General features: G+C 40.9%; 1 protein-coding gene across 1 annotated transcript; it reads left to right on the forward strand.

Moving 5' to 3' along the window:
• Nucleotides 1–285: 285 nt before the first annotated feature.
• On the forward strand, nucleotides 286–19,818 carry LOC139434525 (zinc finger and SCAN domain-containing protein 31-like). The gene is made up of 2 exons (XM_071204473.1): nucleotides 286–792; nucleotides 16,896–19,818. Exons 1-2 carry the CDS (start codon nucleotides 600–602, stop codon nucleotides 17,846–17,848), a joined length of 1,146 nt encoding a protein of 381 aa, XP_071060574.1. The 5' UTR covers nucleotides 286–599; the 3' UTR covers nucleotides 17,849–19,818.
• The last annotated feature ends 727 nt before the right edge of the window (nucleotides 19,819–20,545 follow it).

Below are 20,545 nucleotides of genomic sequence, written 5' to 3' on the forward strand. Positions count from 1 at the left end.
TGTTTGGTATTCTGGGAACAGAAGGAGAGGGAGTAAGAGCTACCAGAAAGGCACTGTTTACCTTTCTGAGTGAAACTGGGGAGGGAAAAATAATTCAACATTAGGTTAGAATAGATATGGGAAGATTGTTTTTTTTGTAGCCTATTGTTTTATGTTTTGATTAGATCATAGATAAACGCCCATGAGTTAAGGGATGGAATTATATGGTGATTCACACTCCTGTACAGTAGGTGGCGGTATGCACCTTAAAGTTGTTTGCAATCTGCCAAAAACCGAGAGAAGAAGAACAAGAAGTGAAGTTCCCAGCTCTTTTTAACCTGGATCGAGGTGGCGTCTTGTAGCTACGGTTCTCTCTCTGTGTGTTCCTGAGCAAGTGTGTGTGAGCTCCAGCACTACTGATCTATCATCTGTGTGTCTGGATAAACCTCCGAATGGACTCTGCTGTGCTCTTTTTTTTCTGGAGCGTTTACTTCGGAGTATAGGAACTAGCTTAGCATGCTAGCTGGAAACACGTTAGCAACACTAGTGAGATTGAGCGTTTGATGTAGAGAGAAACGCTGTGTTTAACGGAGTTAGCAGGAAAAGGTGATCTAGTAAACATGAGTAAAGTCCAAATGCTGCTGTCGTTGAAGAAGCAGCGACTCACTGCTGCTGCTGACGAGATATTTGCTCTGTTTGAAAAAACGATAGCAGAGCTCGAGGAGGAGCTGTCTCTTTCCAAAGAGGAGAACGAGAGACTCCAGAAACTACTGGACGCTGTTTTACAGCCTCAGCTTCGGATACACAGAGCAGGTATGTTCCCTTTACTCTTAATTAACACTTTAAAGCAGGGCTGTCCAAACAACGGCCAGGGGGCCAAATGCAGCCCGCTGGCCATTTTGAATCGGCCCTCAGCTAATTCAAATAGTAAAAAAATGAAATATGGCACACAAATTAAACTTTTCTCATATCGTACTTCTTAAATATATATGTACAAAAACATTACACGGTAGTATTCATGTCTTAACCAGTTAAGCCCCAATCCTCTTTTTCAGGTCTCAGGCTCGAAAATGACAATAGCCGCGTTCACACCATACTTAGTGCCGGCACTTAGTACCCCAGGGCACTAAGTACAGATCGCGTTCACACTGGAGTAAGTTCCCTGAGGGAAGATTATGCAAATGAGGCGCTGACATCACTTCGTCTTCTTCTACTTTGGGTTTAACTGGCAGGCCACAAACCACTTCACGGCGAGTACAGTAGGTGGCAGTATGCACCTTAAAGTTGTTTGCAATCCGCTAAAAAACCAAGAGAAGAAGAAGAAAAACTTCCCGCGTATACTGCCACGCCCACCCACCCGCTGTATGCGCCTGTTTACCTTCCGACCTCAGACATGATGGAGATGGAGTCGACAGAAGTTGTGCTGTTTGTGCTCATGTTATTCAGCTTTGTAACTGAGTTATTGCAGCCTGAGCCTGAGCCAACTAGGCCTTCGACACAAATCCGGAGCCGCCACCCGTCGAATGCTATAATCGCAAAGCTGCTTCAGCATCAAAGGCGGTTAAAAAGCCTTAAGAAAAGGATTGGACGACGAAAAGCACGCAGTATGGCCATGTTTCACCGTAGGATGGCTGATGACGATGAGCGTTTTCATGCCCTAAGAACAGCAATGGTAAGTTCAGTAAATCACAATTATTAATACTATCTAATGTAGGATTTGTGGAGTTATGTAGAGCTAATTTGTGCCTTTGTGTTCCTGATATGCGAATACTACGGAACGCGTCGTGTCCCGCGCTCTCTCTGGGTGAACAATAGAACATCGGCCACACTGATGTGCAGTGGATCAAAGTTTTCCGAATGTCCAAGCACTCTTTCCAATACCTCTGTAGTCGCCTGGAAGCAACGTTGGGGAGAAGCGACACCAACTTCCGTGCCTAAAAAAAAGTGCCATCGCACTGTGGAAACTTGCGACCAACTCTGAGTACAGGACCATCTCTCATTTGTTTGGAGTCGGCAGTTCTACGGTGTGTTACTGTGTGCACGAGTTCTGCTCCTCTGTTGTGAGCCTACTCCTTCCTGAGTTCATGCCATGGCCGAACGCTGAGAAGTTTGAGGAGATGGCGTTATTTTTTGAGTGCAGATGGGGTGTGCCACAGTGTGTAGGTGCAGTAGATGGATCACACATCCCCATTCTGAGACCAGAGGAATACCACAACGAGTATTTCAACCGCAAAGGCTGGCACTCACTCGTCCTGCAGGGTGTTGTGGATGGTAGGGGCTTCTTTTGGAGTGTTTTTGTTGGCTTACCAGGTAGCATGCATGATAGCAGAGTGTTAGGCATGTCATCACTGTGTAGTTTTGTGGATAGGGGTGGTCTACTTCCTCATGTAACAAGGAATATTGGTGGACATGATGTGGGTTACTATATCCTTGGTGACTCAGCCTACACCCTGCAAAGATGGCTGATGAAACCTTTTCAAGTAAGGCTCACCCCAGCAACTTGCGTAAATAAAATAGAAGTTGTAAATGTAAGTTAACATTTTCAATATAAAATTAAAACTGCGGTTACAGGCGGGCGCGTGGCCGTTGTGGGCAGGCCTTCGCGTCTGAGCGCCTGTTGGGGAGGGTTGCCGGTCGTCCCGCCGTCAAGCAGACGCGCGCGAGTCCTCCGAAATGAGCCGTTCGTAATTTCTTAAATGTTCACGTCCCGGGTTGCGGTGGCATAATCCAAAAATCAGCTCCTAACGTCCAACCCTATTTCATTTCAAACCTTGTGTTTATACAGATAAATCCCATTGAGATCATTGATCTCTTTTTCAAGGGAGACCTGCTCATGTAGTTCCACATGAAAATCGTCTATTCCTTGACCTCTGAGTGAAATGTCATGGGGTTAAGGCATAGTTTCTCAAAGTGTGGGTGCAGAGATGTGATGGGTGAGGCGCAAATGGACGCGATGAACGGGAGTTTTTTTTTTTTTTTAAGAAAAAAAATGTTTTGGACTTCAGGCCGGAATCGAACCTGGGTCCTCGCAGGCGGTAGTGGATTGTTACAGCCGGAGACTCACAACGGCAATGGACTTTCACAGCACCGCTGCGCCGGACCTGCCGGAGGTGCCAGAGCCTCGCAACGGCGGGTGTTTGCGGATGCGGTACGGGCGCAGCGGCGCTGTGAAAATCCACGGCCCACCTATGCCAGAGCTAGCGGCCCACCGAAGGCAGCAGCCCACCAACGGCAGCGGCCCACCGGGAAAAGTCCCGATGCTCACACATGCGGCTTTCACACCAGCGCTTTTCAGTTTCTAGCTCCGAGCGGGAGCTTTTCTAGTTCAGCTCCGGTTTCCCTTTTCAGCTCCCGCTCTGTGCACACCGCCCACTGGCGCCCCAGAGCTGCCCTTGCTGCGTCATGACGTCACCGTTTACATCGCTGATTTGCCACCCAACGGCAGCCATTACGGCAGCTCACAACAACAACAACAACAACAACTGCGTCGGGTCGATGATCGTGTTGCTTTTAATCACACGAAGCCAGAATAAATTGAATAACGACTTCTCCAACCTTATACTTTTCTCCAGAGTGCCGTGGTTCATTGTTTATTAATGTGTTTCTGCAGCATTTACCGACCGCTGCAGTGCTGCTCTTCCACAGGAGTGTATTCTCCCGTTAGCTCCCGGTTAGCTCACACTGCAGCGGCCGCTCTAAAGTATTCACTGTCCGACTCACACAAGCAGCTGATGCATATCCCCAGTTCCCCTTAGCCTAAGTGAATGTGTGTCAGTCTGAATTGACACTGTTTGGTATCACAACGCTGTTATGAAAGTTGCTCTGGTATAAAACGGGTGATGTTGGCATAGCAACCGAAGCTAAACTGACTACTTGCATCCGATAGCTGCAATAATACAAAACAACACGTCTGCCTCTCTCCACAATGATCGATAACAGCGAACGGATGGTCAAAGTAAGGCACAAATAAACAGAATCACACGAAGCCTGGTTAGTGTTGCCTGACTTTATAAAGTGTGTTTATATGCACTACTGCTTGTAGGCAGGCATAACAGTCGACCCATGGGAGGTGGGTTTAGTTTCCTGCACGCCTCGACGTAAGAGAGACGTAAGCGACGTCACCTCTTAGCTCCAAAGCTCTTGCCTCTGGACCGACAATTTTTTGGAGCTGGAAATGAAGCGGATTCCGGAGCTAAGAGCCGGCGCAGCTCCGGTGTGAACTGGAAAACCCGGCGCTTTTCAGGCTCTAGCTCCGAGCCGGAGCTGAAAAGGCGCTTGTGTGAAAGGGGCAAGACACACACCTGAAACCAAAATAATTTACAGATTATGTAAAAATCACTCTCACACACATGTGAAACACACACACAACAGCGTTACAGTCGGGAAGAAAAGCAATGTGGAGCGGCACCTCACCACTTCACGGAGTTTAACCGTGACATTTTTCGAAATCCCGTTTGTGTCCCTCCACTTTACAAATAGGCCTATGTTTATTATTATCTTTTAACGCAAGCCATCATCGCCACGGAGGAGCACACAGCCTCTGTGAACGAGCGAGACGGAGCGAGAGAGCTAGAGAGAGCACTCCTTTATCTATTTAATATAGCCTAGTTGTAAGAAATCATTCCAATGTGTATTATAGGACAGTAAATAGTTTAAAAGGGGAGTGATTAGTAAAATATGCATAAATAAAAAGAAAGAACGCTAACTAGGTCACATAAGACAATAAATGATTTGTTATTGGTTGTGATCATATTCTAAAGATGTTTGGATTATTGAAAAGTATACAGCCTTTCATATGAGTGTTGAGAGCTGTATCCATAAATTAATTTTGTGCTCAAAGTGCACCAGATTGATGCATTTAACTTCAACATTTAAAAGAAAATCATACATTTTCTTTTAGTAAACACTGAAAACGGGTCCCACAGACCCAAACAGCACAGAAAGGTTAAAGGTTAGCATATAATAATGTTAAAATGTGCTAAATATATACATTACAAAAAAAGAGGAGTAAGTAGCTCACGACTTGTTTTATTTATTTTAAAGTAGCTCTCATCCTAAAAAAGGTTGGAGACCCCTGTTGTAGAACGATATATTTGACCATTTTAAGCTTGGCCTACCATTTTATTGGAGCGATGAGGAACAGAGGGGGCTTGAAAAGTCCCACCTGTTCAAAGTGGGGAATGACAGGAAACCATGTTTGAGAACCACTGGGTTAAGGGATAGTGGATAGGAGAATTCAAAAGGACTTAGGAGAAGAGACTGCAGTACTTTAGAGAATCCGACCCACTTTCACTATCTGACGTGTTTCTGATGAGCCACCGGATGTCAGAAATGTGCGTCTGCTGCTGTGGGGAAACTATGGAAACAGTTTTCTTTACAGTGGACTACAACATGGATGTATAATAAGAAGGAGGGACTACTGTAAACTCATCTAGAGACTCTGCACCATGCTCTGATGCTTTATGCTTTATGAACGTGGACAACAGAGAAAAATATTCTTCATGACCAAAGTTGGAATTGAAATAAAAAAGGAAAGTGCTACCGCTACTGAGCCGTATTTGCTAAAACGTACGATTTTTTTTGTACAGTCTGGAAAATGTTGTGGGCTGTCATGTGTGTTCCGAGTTTAAAGGCCGTAACAGATTTTAACACAAAGTTATACACTTAAGTGTTTTTAACCCTTCGATTTCGAGAAAAAACGTAATAGGACACGCCCACATTTATCATTGGTTGCAAGACTTTAAATCTCAGTTTATACTCATCCTGCCATCTATACCATATCTATGACAAAATATATTTATTTCGTCCATCCGTTCTTGAGGTATACATTTGTTGTGATTTTGGCCCCCCCTATTTTCCAAAATGAACATGCTTTTTTGTGCCTATTTCCCAAGACAGACTGAACCTATCCACTAGGGGTGTAACGGTTCACAAACATTTCGGTTTGGTACGTACCTCGGTTTTTAGGTCACGGTTCGGTACGTTTTCGGTACAGCAGAAAATGATCACAAAGCATAACATATATTTTTTTAATTATTATTAAACTGTGAATAATGTATTCACTCAAATAAATACAAAATATAATAAAACAAACATTAAGGTGCAGCATTTCGATTAACTGAAATAATCTGTATTTGAACTTTACTGTACTAGTAGGCCTACTCACAAAACATAAACTATTAGTTTTGGGTTTTTAATTATTATTAAACTGTGAATATTCACTCAAATAAATATAAAATATAATAAAATAAACATTAAGGTGCAGCATTTCGATTAACTGAAATCATCTGTATTTGAACTGTACTACCTAAGCAGCCAGTTTGACATTATGACTTGCTGGTCATTGTATTTTCATGTTTTTTTTTAAAGAAAAATGTACTTGTCCACATTGCTTGCCGAAAGGGCAGATCTGCTGGCACTAGCAATGTCTCCTGCCGTGGAGAACACCCTCTCGCTAGGGACAGAGGTAGCAGATGCAGCCAGGTAGCGCTTTGCTAACATGGCAACATAAGGATATTTTCCGTTTGTAATAGCTTTGGCTCGGTCTGATGTTTTTGCGAGTGGTGGAGGCTTAAATGCTAGCGGGAGTTGGGTTTGCACTTCAGTCTTTTGGTACCGGTGATATTCACGTTCAGGTGATGCCTTTTCAAATGAGTGTGCAAGCTTGATGTATTGCCAGCCGCGTAACCAATTTTAGTTGAACAATGCAGACAAACAGCTTTGGTTCGGTCCACCTGTCTTTGTCCGTCATCCTTGTACGTAACTGCGAAACCAAAATGTTCCCAAACCGGAGACTTCAATGATGCTGGAGGATTTTCGAGCTCAACTTTATCTGCGTTCGCCATTTCGACAGTTCCTCAAATCACTGACTACATTTGAACGCATCCCTCTGACCAGCTCGTCCAATGAAATGACTTGTTTGCTCTATGACGCGTTGAACACAATGGGAGCAAATTACTCTGAATGCTGCGACGCAGCACCTGAGATTACTTCCAAGAAGTTGTTCACGTTCTCAATTGTTTACGTTTAACGTTATATTCGTTCGGTACACTTCGGTACACATGTGTACCGAACCGAAGGGCCCGTACCGAATAATTTCGGTACGTGTACCGTTACACCCCTACTATCCACCAAAATCTGTGATATTTGGATACATTTCAGATGAATTGTGAGCATTTATGTCTTGGCCACACCTTTTTGCGAATAGGTTTCGATTGATGTCGGCCACATTTTTCCACACCTCATGCTCATTTTCTACGGTAATGTGTCCAACCCTCCACTGATGCTGTACACTAAGTTTGGTGTGGAAAATTTAAAAAATGGAAATTTAAGTTAATATTTCACTGTTTTTCACATTATGCTAATTTAAGTGTGCAAAATGTCAGGTCCATCAGACTTACGCTGCGACTATGTAAATTTTTCGCAAACTGAATTTTCAAAGGTGGCGCTAGCGAGCATGTTGGACATTTTTCACCCATCCTGGCGGCGTTGCCAAATGTCGCTACATGAATAGTGTCGTAACCCCCTCAAAAACAGGTCGACACTGCAGAGCATGGAGAATAAGAATAATAATTCTACCAATTACAATAGGTCTTCGCACACTTCATGCTCAGGCCCTAATCAACTGTCCCAGGTGTAGGGATAGGCTCAGCAGCAGACAAAGTTTAGTGCAAAGTTATTGTTAACAGTGGCAACTATACCACTATACTATACTAACTGGGAAAGCACTTCCAGAAACCCATTCTGAAAAGAGGTTTGTCGCTCATCCTGGCATCACTCGCGCCGCTCCGACAATTCATCCTGGTGCTCGTGGCGCTGCGCCGACACTTCATCCTGGTGCTCGTGGCGCTCCATCTGCCGCGTCAACACTTCAGCCTGGCGCTCCATCGTGAGCATCTTGTCCTCCGTTTACTTTTTGACCACATCGCCTCGACGGTGTCAAATAAATTATCATCCCGTGCCCGCTTTCCTAAGAGGAAAAATAAGCAAGATACAATATCTGTTTAATCAACACGTTCTGACTCCCAACCCGTCACATGTTGACGGACGGTCAGGGCCCCTCCCCGTCACTCGATTACAGACAGGGTACCCCTAGGAAGTCAGTTTTCAACGGGCAGGGCGTCCCATAGACCTTCATAGTCCTCCCATAGCGTTGATAATAGACGCCATGAGAACGCTCCCCGACAGTGGGTTGTTATTGTCAATATTAATATAATATTTTTTAATAGTCACACTCAATTTCGCCGATGCTCTTCTTGCCCCAGCTGGTCGACACCTCTTTTTTTAGCAGAAACAAAGGCTACATTAATGTATTACATCTATGTTAATCCATGTGTCTGGTTGTGGAATTAATGGACGTGCCGTTGTCCGTTACAAACTCTTCAACTACAACCCTAATTATATTTTAAAACATTGTAGAAGGCCTCACGAAATACTTTCATGCTAATTTAAATTTAAATGTGAAGGGATGTGTGTAATGTGGTGATTGATATTATTCACCCACGGATCTATGGGTTGGGGTATTGTTCCGCACGGACATTTTAGTTAACCGGACTTCCTGTTGATGTGAAATCCGAAAATATATTTTGAAAATAACACTTTATTCCGAGTTTGCTTCCTTTTCTCTTTGAAAGTCATCACATAACGGCATTGTAATACACGGTTCGGCTGCATTAAATATTACATATCTGCCGTAGTTTGCTATTTATAGAGCCCTAATGAGAAGACCTCTGGACAAACAGGAAGAACTGCCGCCGAAACTGAATATGTGACGTGGATCATAAATATATCAGCAATTAAACTAAATCTTCAATTTCTCTTCACAATATAAGTCTCCTTGCAGTATCAATACTAATTCGGCTGACTTTTATATTTGATCCAATCTGTATATTGGTATATGTATACCATAACGGTGCAAAGCTGATAGAAAGGGACACCTTGGGGTTAAAGCATATTATTTTTGTTATTAGATATTAATAGGAGACACAGACAGACAAACTAATAAGGGTTTATTTAAACATTAAATAATACTTTAGGTTAAGGTCTTATTTTGAAAAAGAAAAAAGCTTTGGGGGTATAAATATTAAGCCTGACAAAGTACTAATATATTGCTTTCCTGCAATGTTAACTACTGTATGTTTAAGCACTTATTTTAACTGATATTATACATATGTATTATACTCTTATATAAGATGTATGTTGATAGTATAAGAAATGTGCAGAATACGACAGTTTAATGGTGGAAGTATACACACATATTGATAGATGTCTTGTAATGCACTGTTGAGGAACCTGCTGCGACCCAAGTTTTTCATCTCCGACCTTGTCAGGTATTGAATATTCAATAAATAAAGAACACAGAATTATTAAATATAAAACACAGAATTTGTGTGATTATACTAAATGATTTACAAATAAACACCACTGCATATTTACAACTGTTACACATGCTGATGTAACACAAATGTTTCCAACTTAGGATCAATAAATTGTATCTTATCTTAAAATGATCGATGGCTATGGCATATTTGCCTCTGAACCTTGACAAGTGCATGTTTCAGGCTTATCAATTAACAACAGGAGGGGTCACAGACATAAGACCAGCTGTTAAATAAAGCTCTTCTGACCTTAGCTGTCATGTGGGTATATATTAATGCTGCCCATTATGGGCACAAGCAATTTTCACCCATTTATTAATTATATGTTATACATTTGAGTGTTTCCTATCCCCTAAACCTCCAAGGATGCACACAGTTTAATACTGGCAACTTCTTATTGTGGGAAATACGAAAACGTCTTTTAACCTCTTAAGCCCCAAGCCTGTTTTTCAGTTTCAGGCTCGAAAATGACATGCCCAAAACAAAGGACTATAACTTAACTTCTAAAAGGGTTATATGAATTATTTATTTGATCAAAGCAAGGTCACATCTGTGAGTTGGAGGTAGAAGTGTCAGAATCATTAAAGATGTTTCAGTGTCAGAGTAAATCCAGATGGAACATAGTCAAAAAGTGTAAATTCTTGTCTCCGCCCAAATAAAACCTGTTACTTATAGTGAAAACCACCCTTGAATGATGGGTTAGTAGCCTCAAAGCTTTAGAAATCCAAAGTATAACATATATTAAGTACCCTGTATCAAGATTGAGGCAAAACAAGTGAGAATTGACCTTTTCAAAGAGATTTAGCAAAAAAAAGGTCCAAGCGGACTAAGCTTTGGGTACATTTGGTTCCATCAGTGCCATTTAACATTTTTCAGGTACCAGACTGTAAAAATCATTGTATAACATTTAATTATCACTATAGGTATTCATTCCATAAAAAAAAAAATTATTGTAAAAAAATATTGTGTGTGTGGGAAGTTCCCTCTTTGCATGAGATGCATGTTACTTGCACAATACAAATTAGGAAACTTAGGAAACATTTGACTCCAACTGGAGCAGATTTATTTAAAAATAATTAGCAACACACTATACAACAAGCATTTTTTGGGTACAAAAAAAAAACTTTATACAAACCCTGAATGTTACAGTACTACTCCAGTAAGTCATGCCATGCCCTGTAACAGTTCTTTTTGGTAGTGAAGCACAGACACTTCCTGCCGTACACAGGTGTCTTCACCCTTCTGTTGCTAGCATCAGAGCACCTCCTGCAGTACCTCTTGACCTTGGTGGCATCTTCCCCATAATACTCGGGCATCCAGAAGCCATATCATCATCGCTGGCATCCATCTTCTTTGTTTGTTGTTGAGTGTGTGAAAGAACATTATATCACAAGATGGATGCCGTCGTGTTATTGTCACGTGTGTGAAATTACTATAGATGAATACACTCTTACACCAAATAAATAACAAAGATAAAAACAGATAAATACTCTTACACCAAATAAATAAGTAATAGATACAAACGGAGAGATTACATACCTTTCCGGTGACGGAGGTTCATAATCAGTCATTACTGTCCCCTTTATGCGTGACGAGATCACTATCTTCCGACGGAGAGTCCTGAAATACGATGTCCAATGCCTCCTCTACGGACAAAAAAGTCTTCTTTCTGGCTGCCATTGTTACAATGAAGACAAAGAAAACAAATCCTGCTGTTTCGCTGATCGATCTGCCGTTCTCTGCTCTCCTGTCGCCGCGGGACATGCTATGCTGCGTAAAGAGTGGGCGTGTGCGTAAACCAGCTATACTGCCTTTACTTATACTTACGCAAGATCCTATCACTGGAACCCATTGGTCGATTTGGGTGATTGACACCTTTTTTGAATCGTTAGAGCCAATCGAATCGAGTGTTCAAAATACGTAAATACATTACGCCTGCAGAGGGGGAGCCATGCGTAAACTGCCTCTCCCGCAGCTGAAGCCACGGACTGTTAATCGTTGGACCTACTCTTCTGCCGTGAATGAAAGGATTGATTATCAGTAATCATTTTAAAGTGACAAGAGACATTGGATTAACCTTGAGCAGCGTTTTTATTCCTTTGAACACAACTTTTGATCACAAAACAGCCAATTCCATTCAAATCCAGTTTTGGACAGTCTGCCGTGGTTCCATCCCATTTGAAAGTGTTGTTCGACGCTCGGCGTAACCCTCGGAGCACACTCAAACATCCAATCACAGAGCTTGAGGACTATCACGGGGTTTGTCAAGCGAAGCGGAGAGAATACTTACTTCCGGGTATAAAATTCTCTAAAGCAACCACTATGAGCTGCGGACTCCAACTCGTGTTTACTAATCAAACAAATAAATAAACACAAGGATAATTATGTGTTATTGTTGAGTAAATAACAGTGTGTTTTTAGAAAAGAATACAAAATTAGAAGGATGAAACAATACAGATTTCAGTATTCTGAGCCCCTACTCTCCCCATAACTGATGGTAACAAAAGTCCTACATTATTCAATTAAAAATAAAGTAAAAACAATAATTGTGGCTTGATATTGAGTATTGAGTAAGACTTTACTAGTCAACATTGGACAGGGTGCAAGCAGGGACAAGACAGTGTACACAATGCAGGTGTATAGGATAAAGTGTGTGTGTGTGTGTGTGTGTGTGGTGCTCAAAGTGCCCTTATTTATTGTTTTGTATTTTTGAAGAGTGCTTAATGTATGCATGCATTTTGTTGAGACAAGTTTTCTTACGAGAAGTCATGTGACCTCTAGCCCGGGTGTTTACAAAATGTGTAAACGCTGGTCTAGGCGAACACGTTTTCACGCGGTTTCATAATTGTACCAAGAAGGAAATAAACATGATTGTGAACATCAGTTCGATGCGTAACGTTCTTTCACGACCAAGTTACAGTGTGTGTACCTTTTGCGTTTGGTTTGTGGAAAAGGGGACGAGCAAGCTCTGCTGTTGCGATCTGGAGGGGAAAGCTCGCTTGTTTCCAATCCTGAGAGTTGTCCAGCCTCGCCTGAAACACACGATTAGTGCCATGAATTAGTGAAGCAAATTACAGAAACACTTATTCACAAGTCAAAACGTTTTTATAGCGGCCGAGAATATCTAGCCAGCTAGATGTTATTAGCCAGCTCGGGGACCGGCCTGCTAACAGTGTTAGCCAGTTCAGCCTAGCATGGCTAGCTCGATCTACTGAGCAAATAAAAGTACATCTGAGACCAATGTTGTGCAGATTAAAACCCCAGTGCATGTAGTTTATTTTACCTTCGTCGTCGTCATTGGCCACTGAATCCGCCATTTGAGCAGCCTCCCACACCATCGTGCCCGAATTGAAGGTCGATGCTGTGCCGGAGAATGAAGGTCTGTGGCCGAGCAGAGCATCCAAGCGCTCCTACCATTTACTGGACTTCCGGTCATTACCACTCTTGTTGTTATAGTCTTTAATTTTGTTGTAGTCCTGCCTGAGTTTCTTTATTTTTAGCCGGCATGCCGTGGCGCTGTGGACGATTTCCAGGTCGAGTAACTTTGCCGAACAACGCTCAAACATTTTGGAGTTGGGTACTGCCTTCAGTAGTATTCCCTGGGTCGTGTCCTCGGAGTAGATTTCCAGAAGCGCCGACACCTCCTCATCACTCCACCACTCCGATGATGATTTATTTATGATGCCATAACTGCTTTCGCAACAAACTACTCTCCGTTGTTGCGCTGGGCTAATATAGCGAGCAAATAAAATGGCGGCTCTCAAAAACATTTCTTTCTACGGGGCGTGGTTTGCAATTCACCCAGCCAATCAGAACTGGGGAACTTTTTTCCCCCAGGAGAGTACCACCTCTCAGCAGGCACTAAAAATGGGGGTAAAAGTTCCCGTCAATAAGTACTCTTTTTTTGTGTGAACGCAACATAAGGGGTACTAACAGAACTAAACGGGAAAAGTACGGGGAAAAGTACTCCGGTGTGAACGCGCCTATTCCCAGAACCAAAAAAAACCATTACTTATAGTGAAAACCACCCTTGAAAGATGGGTTAGTAGACTAAAAGCTTTAGGAATCCAAACTATAACATATAAGTACCCTGTATCAAGGTCGATGCAGAACAAGTGACATTTTACCTTTTTTAGAGAGGTTTAGCAACAAAAAAAACACTTCTGGGGTCATTTGGATGGATTTCCCATATCTCTGGCCCCCCTCGGTCGATTTTGATGATTGACACCTTTTGAACCGTTAGAGCCAATAGAATCGACACAGACACATTGGATTAACCTTCAGCAGCGTTTTTCTCGTGTCAATGCCATTGACCTAGGGATGTGCATCTCCATCACTGAGGCCGATACGATGCGCATCTCGATACGCTGCCAACGATACGATACATTAACGATACATTTGAAACACCAGGCGATACGATACGATTCACCCCTGTTGCGATACAGTTCGATACGATTTGATTCAACATTATGCGATACGGGGCGATACGATGCGATTCAACACGATGTAAAATAATGATACTTCAATATGGTACGACAGAGGATTTTTGTTTTATTCCTTATATGCAGCAAATCATACATTAACAAAAAAGTGATTTACATATTTGGTTCTCTATTAGTATTGCACATCCCATTATGCTGTTTCTTTTTCACCTTAAACAAAACAAACACTTGGACCTTTCACAAACTTTTCACAAGTGTAGTAGTGTTCTCTGTCTCCAGAGTACGAACCATTGTATAATGCCTCACAGTTAAACAATTTAAGGATGCATTGCCCATGATTAACAATGTGCAAATAACAGCTACCATAGTGCAATGCCCATAACTGCCAGCCTGATGTGCTTAACACTCATTAATAGGCTAACTCACCAATGAGAAGAAAGCAGTGGTTTCTATATGAACAATAAAGAATACAAATAACCTTTCACAAACAGGTCTTTCATAACTGCTTACAATTGTAAGGAAGACATTTAAACTATTATTGGCCGTCACAGGCTGCTGTAAACTAAACACCACTCTCTCTGACATAACACCTCACTGAGTGATTTAACTCATATGTCTAACTTTCAGGTTTCTCTTTTCAGCCGCAGACCCCATGTCGCCTCTTTATGTGCTTCGCTAAGTTCTTCGTACTACTTGTGTACTTTAAAGCGGCACGGCATCGTTTACAAATTGCGAGCGATTTTTCAAGTTGTCCGTCTTTCTTGAAAAATCCGAAGTGTTGCCAAACATTTGATTTGTAGGTATTTTTTGGTGCGCTGTGTTTGTCTTTCTCCTCGACTTCCATGTGTGTTGATAACTGAGACTCTCGGCCTCCGTAGAGCGAATCAAAAATCGTCTCTGCGGAGTGCTGACAGGATGAGAGGATTTTATATGAATGAATCGTTTTTTTTACCGATGCAAAGACGCTACAATTGATGCATCGCGAGTTCAACCCAAACTGTAGCCGATGTGCACTCTTTCAACCGGTGCACTCGCATCTCAAACGTTTATGCCGGTTTATGCCGGTGCACCGATGCGAATCGGTGAATCTTAAGCGAATCTTAAGCGCTCCAAAATATGTGTGGATCTTTTATTGGTATTTATTATTTTTATATTTATTTAAATGTATACTTTATTTTATTTTTTTAATTGGTTTTTCAGTTGAATTATACCTAAAGTTCAGGGTAATCAACTGTTTAAAATCAATAATAATAATTTGAGCAGTATGTTTTTAAGTTCAATAAATGGATGTTTTCAAAGTCAATGAATAATCGTATTTAATAATCGTGATATCAATATTGACCAAAAATAATCATGATTATGATTTTTGCCATAATCGAGCAGCCCTACTATTTGTGCAATATATACCTGGCTGCTAAATCCTAAGAACTGTTACAGGATGTGTATTTTGTAAATTGTGTAACTTTTTATTATATTTTGTGTTATATCATTACTTGTTTTTACTTCAATACTTTCTAATTCATGTAACATATGTAACATTAAGCTGGCTCTTTTTCTGCTGTAACAACGTACATGTTCCCATCTCTTGGACTGATGAAGGTATTCTGATTAATACTTTAAACCCTTTGTTAACCCTTTTTACAATTAAATAATAAGTGAATTATCATGCAATTATATTGACCAAAAAGTAATATTAAAAATAAATGTAGAAAATATTTAATTCATAAAATATTAAACGTTATCTTTTGCAATTGTTCCACTATTTATCTCTTTTCGTTATAAATGTATTTTTAAATGATTTATTCATTGTCAAATGTATGTATTTATTTTTTCATCTTGAGAAAGAAAATCAACTAAATGTTAAAAAGAAAATAATAAAAAATTACATTGTGGGTGTATTCAGATTGCGAGTTCCCTCTTCTATCATCATTTATAGAAGTGCAACCTTAAACATGTACAGCAGTAAAATGCAACATTGACAATAATCAAGAAACATCATAAATCAAACACTGACAGGGAATATTGCAGTGTCATTACTTCTACATAAGAAGGTGCTGTTAATACTTGCATACTTTTACTTAAATAAGGTTTAAATGAAGAATTTAATTTGTAACCGAGTATTATCATTCTATAGGCGTAGTGTATCTGTGAACGATCCCAAATACAATTATTTGTTTACATTGCAGCTAGTGCTAAACCAGAAGAAAAACCCCTTTTTCACTTGTAACTGGAAGTGGAAAGCGTTGTGCTACATAAGGTGAATTGAGCCAACAAAAATACACAACAGGTGGGACAAATTCACACCAACGCAGTTCCCGTTCTAGCTCCGTTCTAGAGCTTTTCTGGTTCGGAACCGTTTTTTTTTCAGCCCAAGAACCCGACTGGTCCTGCTGCGTCATGACGTCACCGTTTACGTCGCTGATCGATGGATCAGCTGGTCGATGATGGTGTTGCTTTTAATCATATGAAGCCAGATTAAATTAAATAGCTACTTCTCAAGACAATCAACTTGTGATAGTCGGACATGAGTCAAGACAACCTGTGCAGCCCATGTATTGATTCCATCCGATACCTGCTATAATACAAAACAAAACGTCTGCCTGCTCTCCACAATGATCAATGATAGCGAACAGATGGTCAAAGTAGGGTACACATAAACAGAATAACACTAAGCCTGGTTAGTGTTGTCTGACTTTATAAAGTGTGTTTTTTTTAATAAGTGTGTGGTTGGGTTCTAGTCACTTTGGTCAGCGCTACTGCTTGTTACAACTTTCATTTGCCGTACTCGCCAGAAACTGTTATTGATGAGGTTGACCCTGCCCCTGCCTCCGAAGTAAGCATCTACAATGTTTTGGTCCTTGAAAAGCACCGGGATTCGGAGCTTAGAACCGGCTACGGTGTGAACAGGAAAACCCGGTACTTTTCAGGCTCTAGCTCCGAACCGCGTTGGAAAGCCCCATCAGAAAGATAATATGAAAGTATAAAAACAAAGGCATTAATTAGGGCTGCAAAATGTCTCCCATTTTAATGGTGATTAGATTTTTAAATGCTAACACTTAACAGTTTTTTCTGACTGTGTGCTTCCTGTTTCCTGCAGATGTCCAGCTGCTGGTGGTGGTTAAAGAAGAGCTTCTCCCTGACCAGCAGGAGTGGGGCACCAGTCTGGACCAGGAGGACCCAGAGCCCCCCCCAAACATTAAGCAGGAACAGGAGGAACTCGGGATCAGTCAGGAGGGAGAGCAGCTTCAGGAGCTGGAGGAGGCTGATATCACCAAGTCCACTTTCACTCCTGACCCTGTGAAGAGTGAAGATAATAAAGAGAAACCTCAGTCCTCACAGCCTCATCAAAGACAAACTGAACACATGAAAACAGAAGCTGATGGAGATGACTGTCGAGGACCAGAACCAGCCAGGAACTCAGATCCAGAGAGCAGTTTACAACCAAAGACTGAGGACAACACTGGAGACTCTTCTGAACCTGACACTGAAGACAGTGCTGATTGGAAGGAGACCAGAGAACTTGCGTCAGGCTCACAATCACTGAAAAGTAGACAAGAATCTGTCAGTGATTCAGGATGTAGTGCTGAAAAGAAACCATTTGGCTGCTCTGTGTGTAAGAAAGCTTTTTCACAGAGTGGAAATTTAAATCGACACATGACAATCCACACAGGAGAGAAACCATTTAGCTGCTCAGTTTGTACCAAATATTTTTCATTGAGTGGACATTTAAAGGCACACATGAGAATCCACACAGGAGAGAAACCATTCAGCTGCTCAATCTGTAAGAAAGCTTTTTCACAGAGTGGAAGTGTAAAGGCACACATGAGAGTCCACACAGGAGAGAAACCATACAGCTGCAAAGTTTGTGACAAAATATTTAAATGGCGTAATCATTTCAAAACACACAAGTGTGTTGGTCATCAGTCCTCACAGCTTAATGAAATTCAAACTGAGGATAACAGAGAGGCAGAGCCTCCAATCAGCAGCTCAGCTGAACACATGGAAACAGAAGCTGATGGAGAGGACAATGAATATGGTTTTCAATTCTGACAGAAACGTCCCAGGTAGGCGGGACTTTCAGCGGTGCGTCCCCATTGGATACTCAGTTTTTGAGTGACAGTCCAGTCCTCCAGCGATTGTACAGTGCAGCTGCGGCAGTTGAGCATGGACAGAAGACCCCCAGGAGAGCCTGCATTTCAATTATTATAATACTAAAAGTGAAAATATAAGTATTGATCATTTGTGTTGTTTGTGCTGCACTATACGGTCTGTTTCGTGTTAAGTGAGAAGTAAAGAAAATATGTGCTATGAAAGTACGCTTTTGCTACTATTGCAGCAGTGATCTTCCAAACGAAGTGCCGCGAGGCACTAAACAACAGAAAAACATTGTGGACGCGCAAAAAACTCAGTCTTTCCAGCAGTGTGCGTTTGACCTTTTATTTCCAAAGCAAAACATTCCATATCCATATGCGTAGGCCTATATTCCTTTACGCGTGCGTGCGGTCAACAAAAATTGTCCATCTCCAGCTCACTCCCGCTCCATCTATTACAAAGTGTGCAGGTAAAAGCAACCGGGTATAACCACAAACATCACCACACAAATCCAATGACACGCCCACCACCTATAGTGACTCAAAAAACATGTATCGTAACAAACACAGAAAAATACTTCAAATGTGGCTCCTCCAGCTACCTTTAGATCCATAACAATGCAAGCTAAGTAGCAGGGACAGTTAGCCACATAAGTAACAGTGAGTGAGCATTCAGACACCGGCACACACACTCAAACAGACTTGTGTGCCTGACTCTACCAACAGGCTTTCATGATTCTGTTTAGATAGGCAAGTATAAGCCATGTTAGCTTATTTTATTAACACACTAATTTTGATATGAAAATCAATGGAGGCTGAGTTAACTTTGTAGGAAAACCTACCTTCCATGATGCCCCTGAGCTGAGTTTTATTTGTTAACTTCATATTTTTCATTTCCTAAATCATTAATGTTCCTCTCTTAAAAGTGTGTATCATTGAGACAGCGTGGTGTCCAGAGTCATATCCCGTTTTCCCACTTCCTCTGAGGGGACAAGGGTTAGGGTTAGAGATCTCCTAGATCCTAGGAGGGGGGGCATGAAGAAAGACCTGCACCATCTTCATCCACGCTGGGCGTTGCTGTTATCACTTGCTCAGTGTCATTTCCATTCATGTCTTTACATATACATTTAATAGATTTTATTATTATCCACCTTTTAGTTTAATGTTCTTTTATTTAAAACATTCTTTGAGACTTATAAATAAATGTAATTTGTAAAATCACTATTTATTCTACATGAAAATGTTAGAGATTCCATTCAAACCTGTTGATTATTCAAATCTTCCTCAGGCTATAGGAATAGTATGTCGAATGCTAAATGTATATCATTTTCTCATAGGATATAGAATTAGACCACACAGTTTGTATCCATTGTGTATGAATGCTTCAGAATTGTAGAGTTTGTTAAATTAAAGCAGTCTTTAATTGTTTTGTCCTAAACATAGCAATATATGCTTTTGAAATGTAACATGTTTTATTATTTTACAGCAGCAGTGTGTTCAGATATTAAAATATTTAAAGTTGGAATAAAGTATAAACTACACAACATAAGTATAATGCACAGCAATCCATAAGATAAATCCGATATGTTCATGAAAACTCCCCAGGAGACACCAACACTAACGTGGCCGAGTGGACTCCGGAGTTTGCTGCATGATTTGCACTGTATGATCTGTGGTGTAGTGGGCTGTCACTCAAAAACTGAGTAGCCAATGGGGACGCACCGCTGAAAGTCCCGCCCACCTGGGACGTTTGTGAGAATTGAAAACCAAAAATGCGCAAACGAGAGAGCTACAGCGAGAGCAAAAGTCTGATCATTGAGAAAGAAGCAAAGAGAACTGCAAACAACAACCTATGTTAAAACAAAGAAAAAATACTTATAATTTATTACACAAACGATTTGTTTGCAACTTATGGTTTTATTTTTTAAATTAAATGCATTCTGCTTGACTCAGTTTTTTTTTCTTAAACTCTTAATTTTGCTTGATTCTGAGAAAGTGTTGCTTTATCTTTATGAAACAAAACTAATCCCATCCATAAAGGCATAATATAACAATTCAAGGGACACGAGGAGGTAAGATAATAACAATAAATTAATACAAATAATGATCCCTCACGGAAAAAGAAATGAAAACATTAGACAAATTAAATGAATACAATACAATAAAACCTATAAGACAACATCTGAGTATTTTTTCCACCTCTGCTGTTGAGGCACATCAAACATTCAAATACAAGTTCTCACCTTGTTGAACACATCCTCAAACTGTCACACAGCCAAGCCTCCTCAGCACCCGAGTGTCAATAATGAACATAATCGGAGGTGGGAAGTAACTCAAGATTTACTCAAGTACTGTACTAAAGTATCATTTATAAGTACTTGTACTTTACTTGAGTATTTCAATGTTATGCTATTTCATACTTCTACTCATCTACAGTTCAGAGGTACATGGTGTACTTTTACTCCACTACTTGTATTTACTATATTTAGTTACTTTACAGATGTGGATGAATGATGTGAAATATAATCAAGTCTTAAATCAGACTTTAGTTCCACCTGGAGTAAATTCACACTGGGTCAGGCTACAAGGAAGTGGCGAGGAAAATATCAAAAACATAATACTGCAGGATTGCTGGGAATATACAAAGTTCCAGGGG

This window comes from Pseudochaenichthys georgianus, chromosome 9 (genome assembly GCF_902827115.2).
Source record: "Pseudochaenichthys georgianus chromosome 9, fPseGeo1.2, whole genome shotgun sequence".
In the NCBI taxonomy this organism is placed as follows: domain Eukaryota; kingdom Metazoa; phylum Chordata; class Actinopteri; order Perciformes; family Channichthyidae; genus Pseudochaenichthys; species Pseudochaenichthys georgianus.

What these genes read in the sequence shown, in the direction of transcription:
- LOC139434525 (XM_071204473.1), top strand. Translation starts at nt 600, where the DNA reads ATGAGTAAAGTCCAAATGCTGCTGTCGTTGAAGAAGCAGCGACTCACT. An exon ending in GCTTCGGATACACAGAGCAG is followed by an intron (nt 793 to 16,895) that starts GTATGTTCCCTT and finishes TGTTTCCTGCAG; the next exon opens with ATGTCCAGCTGCTGGTGGTG.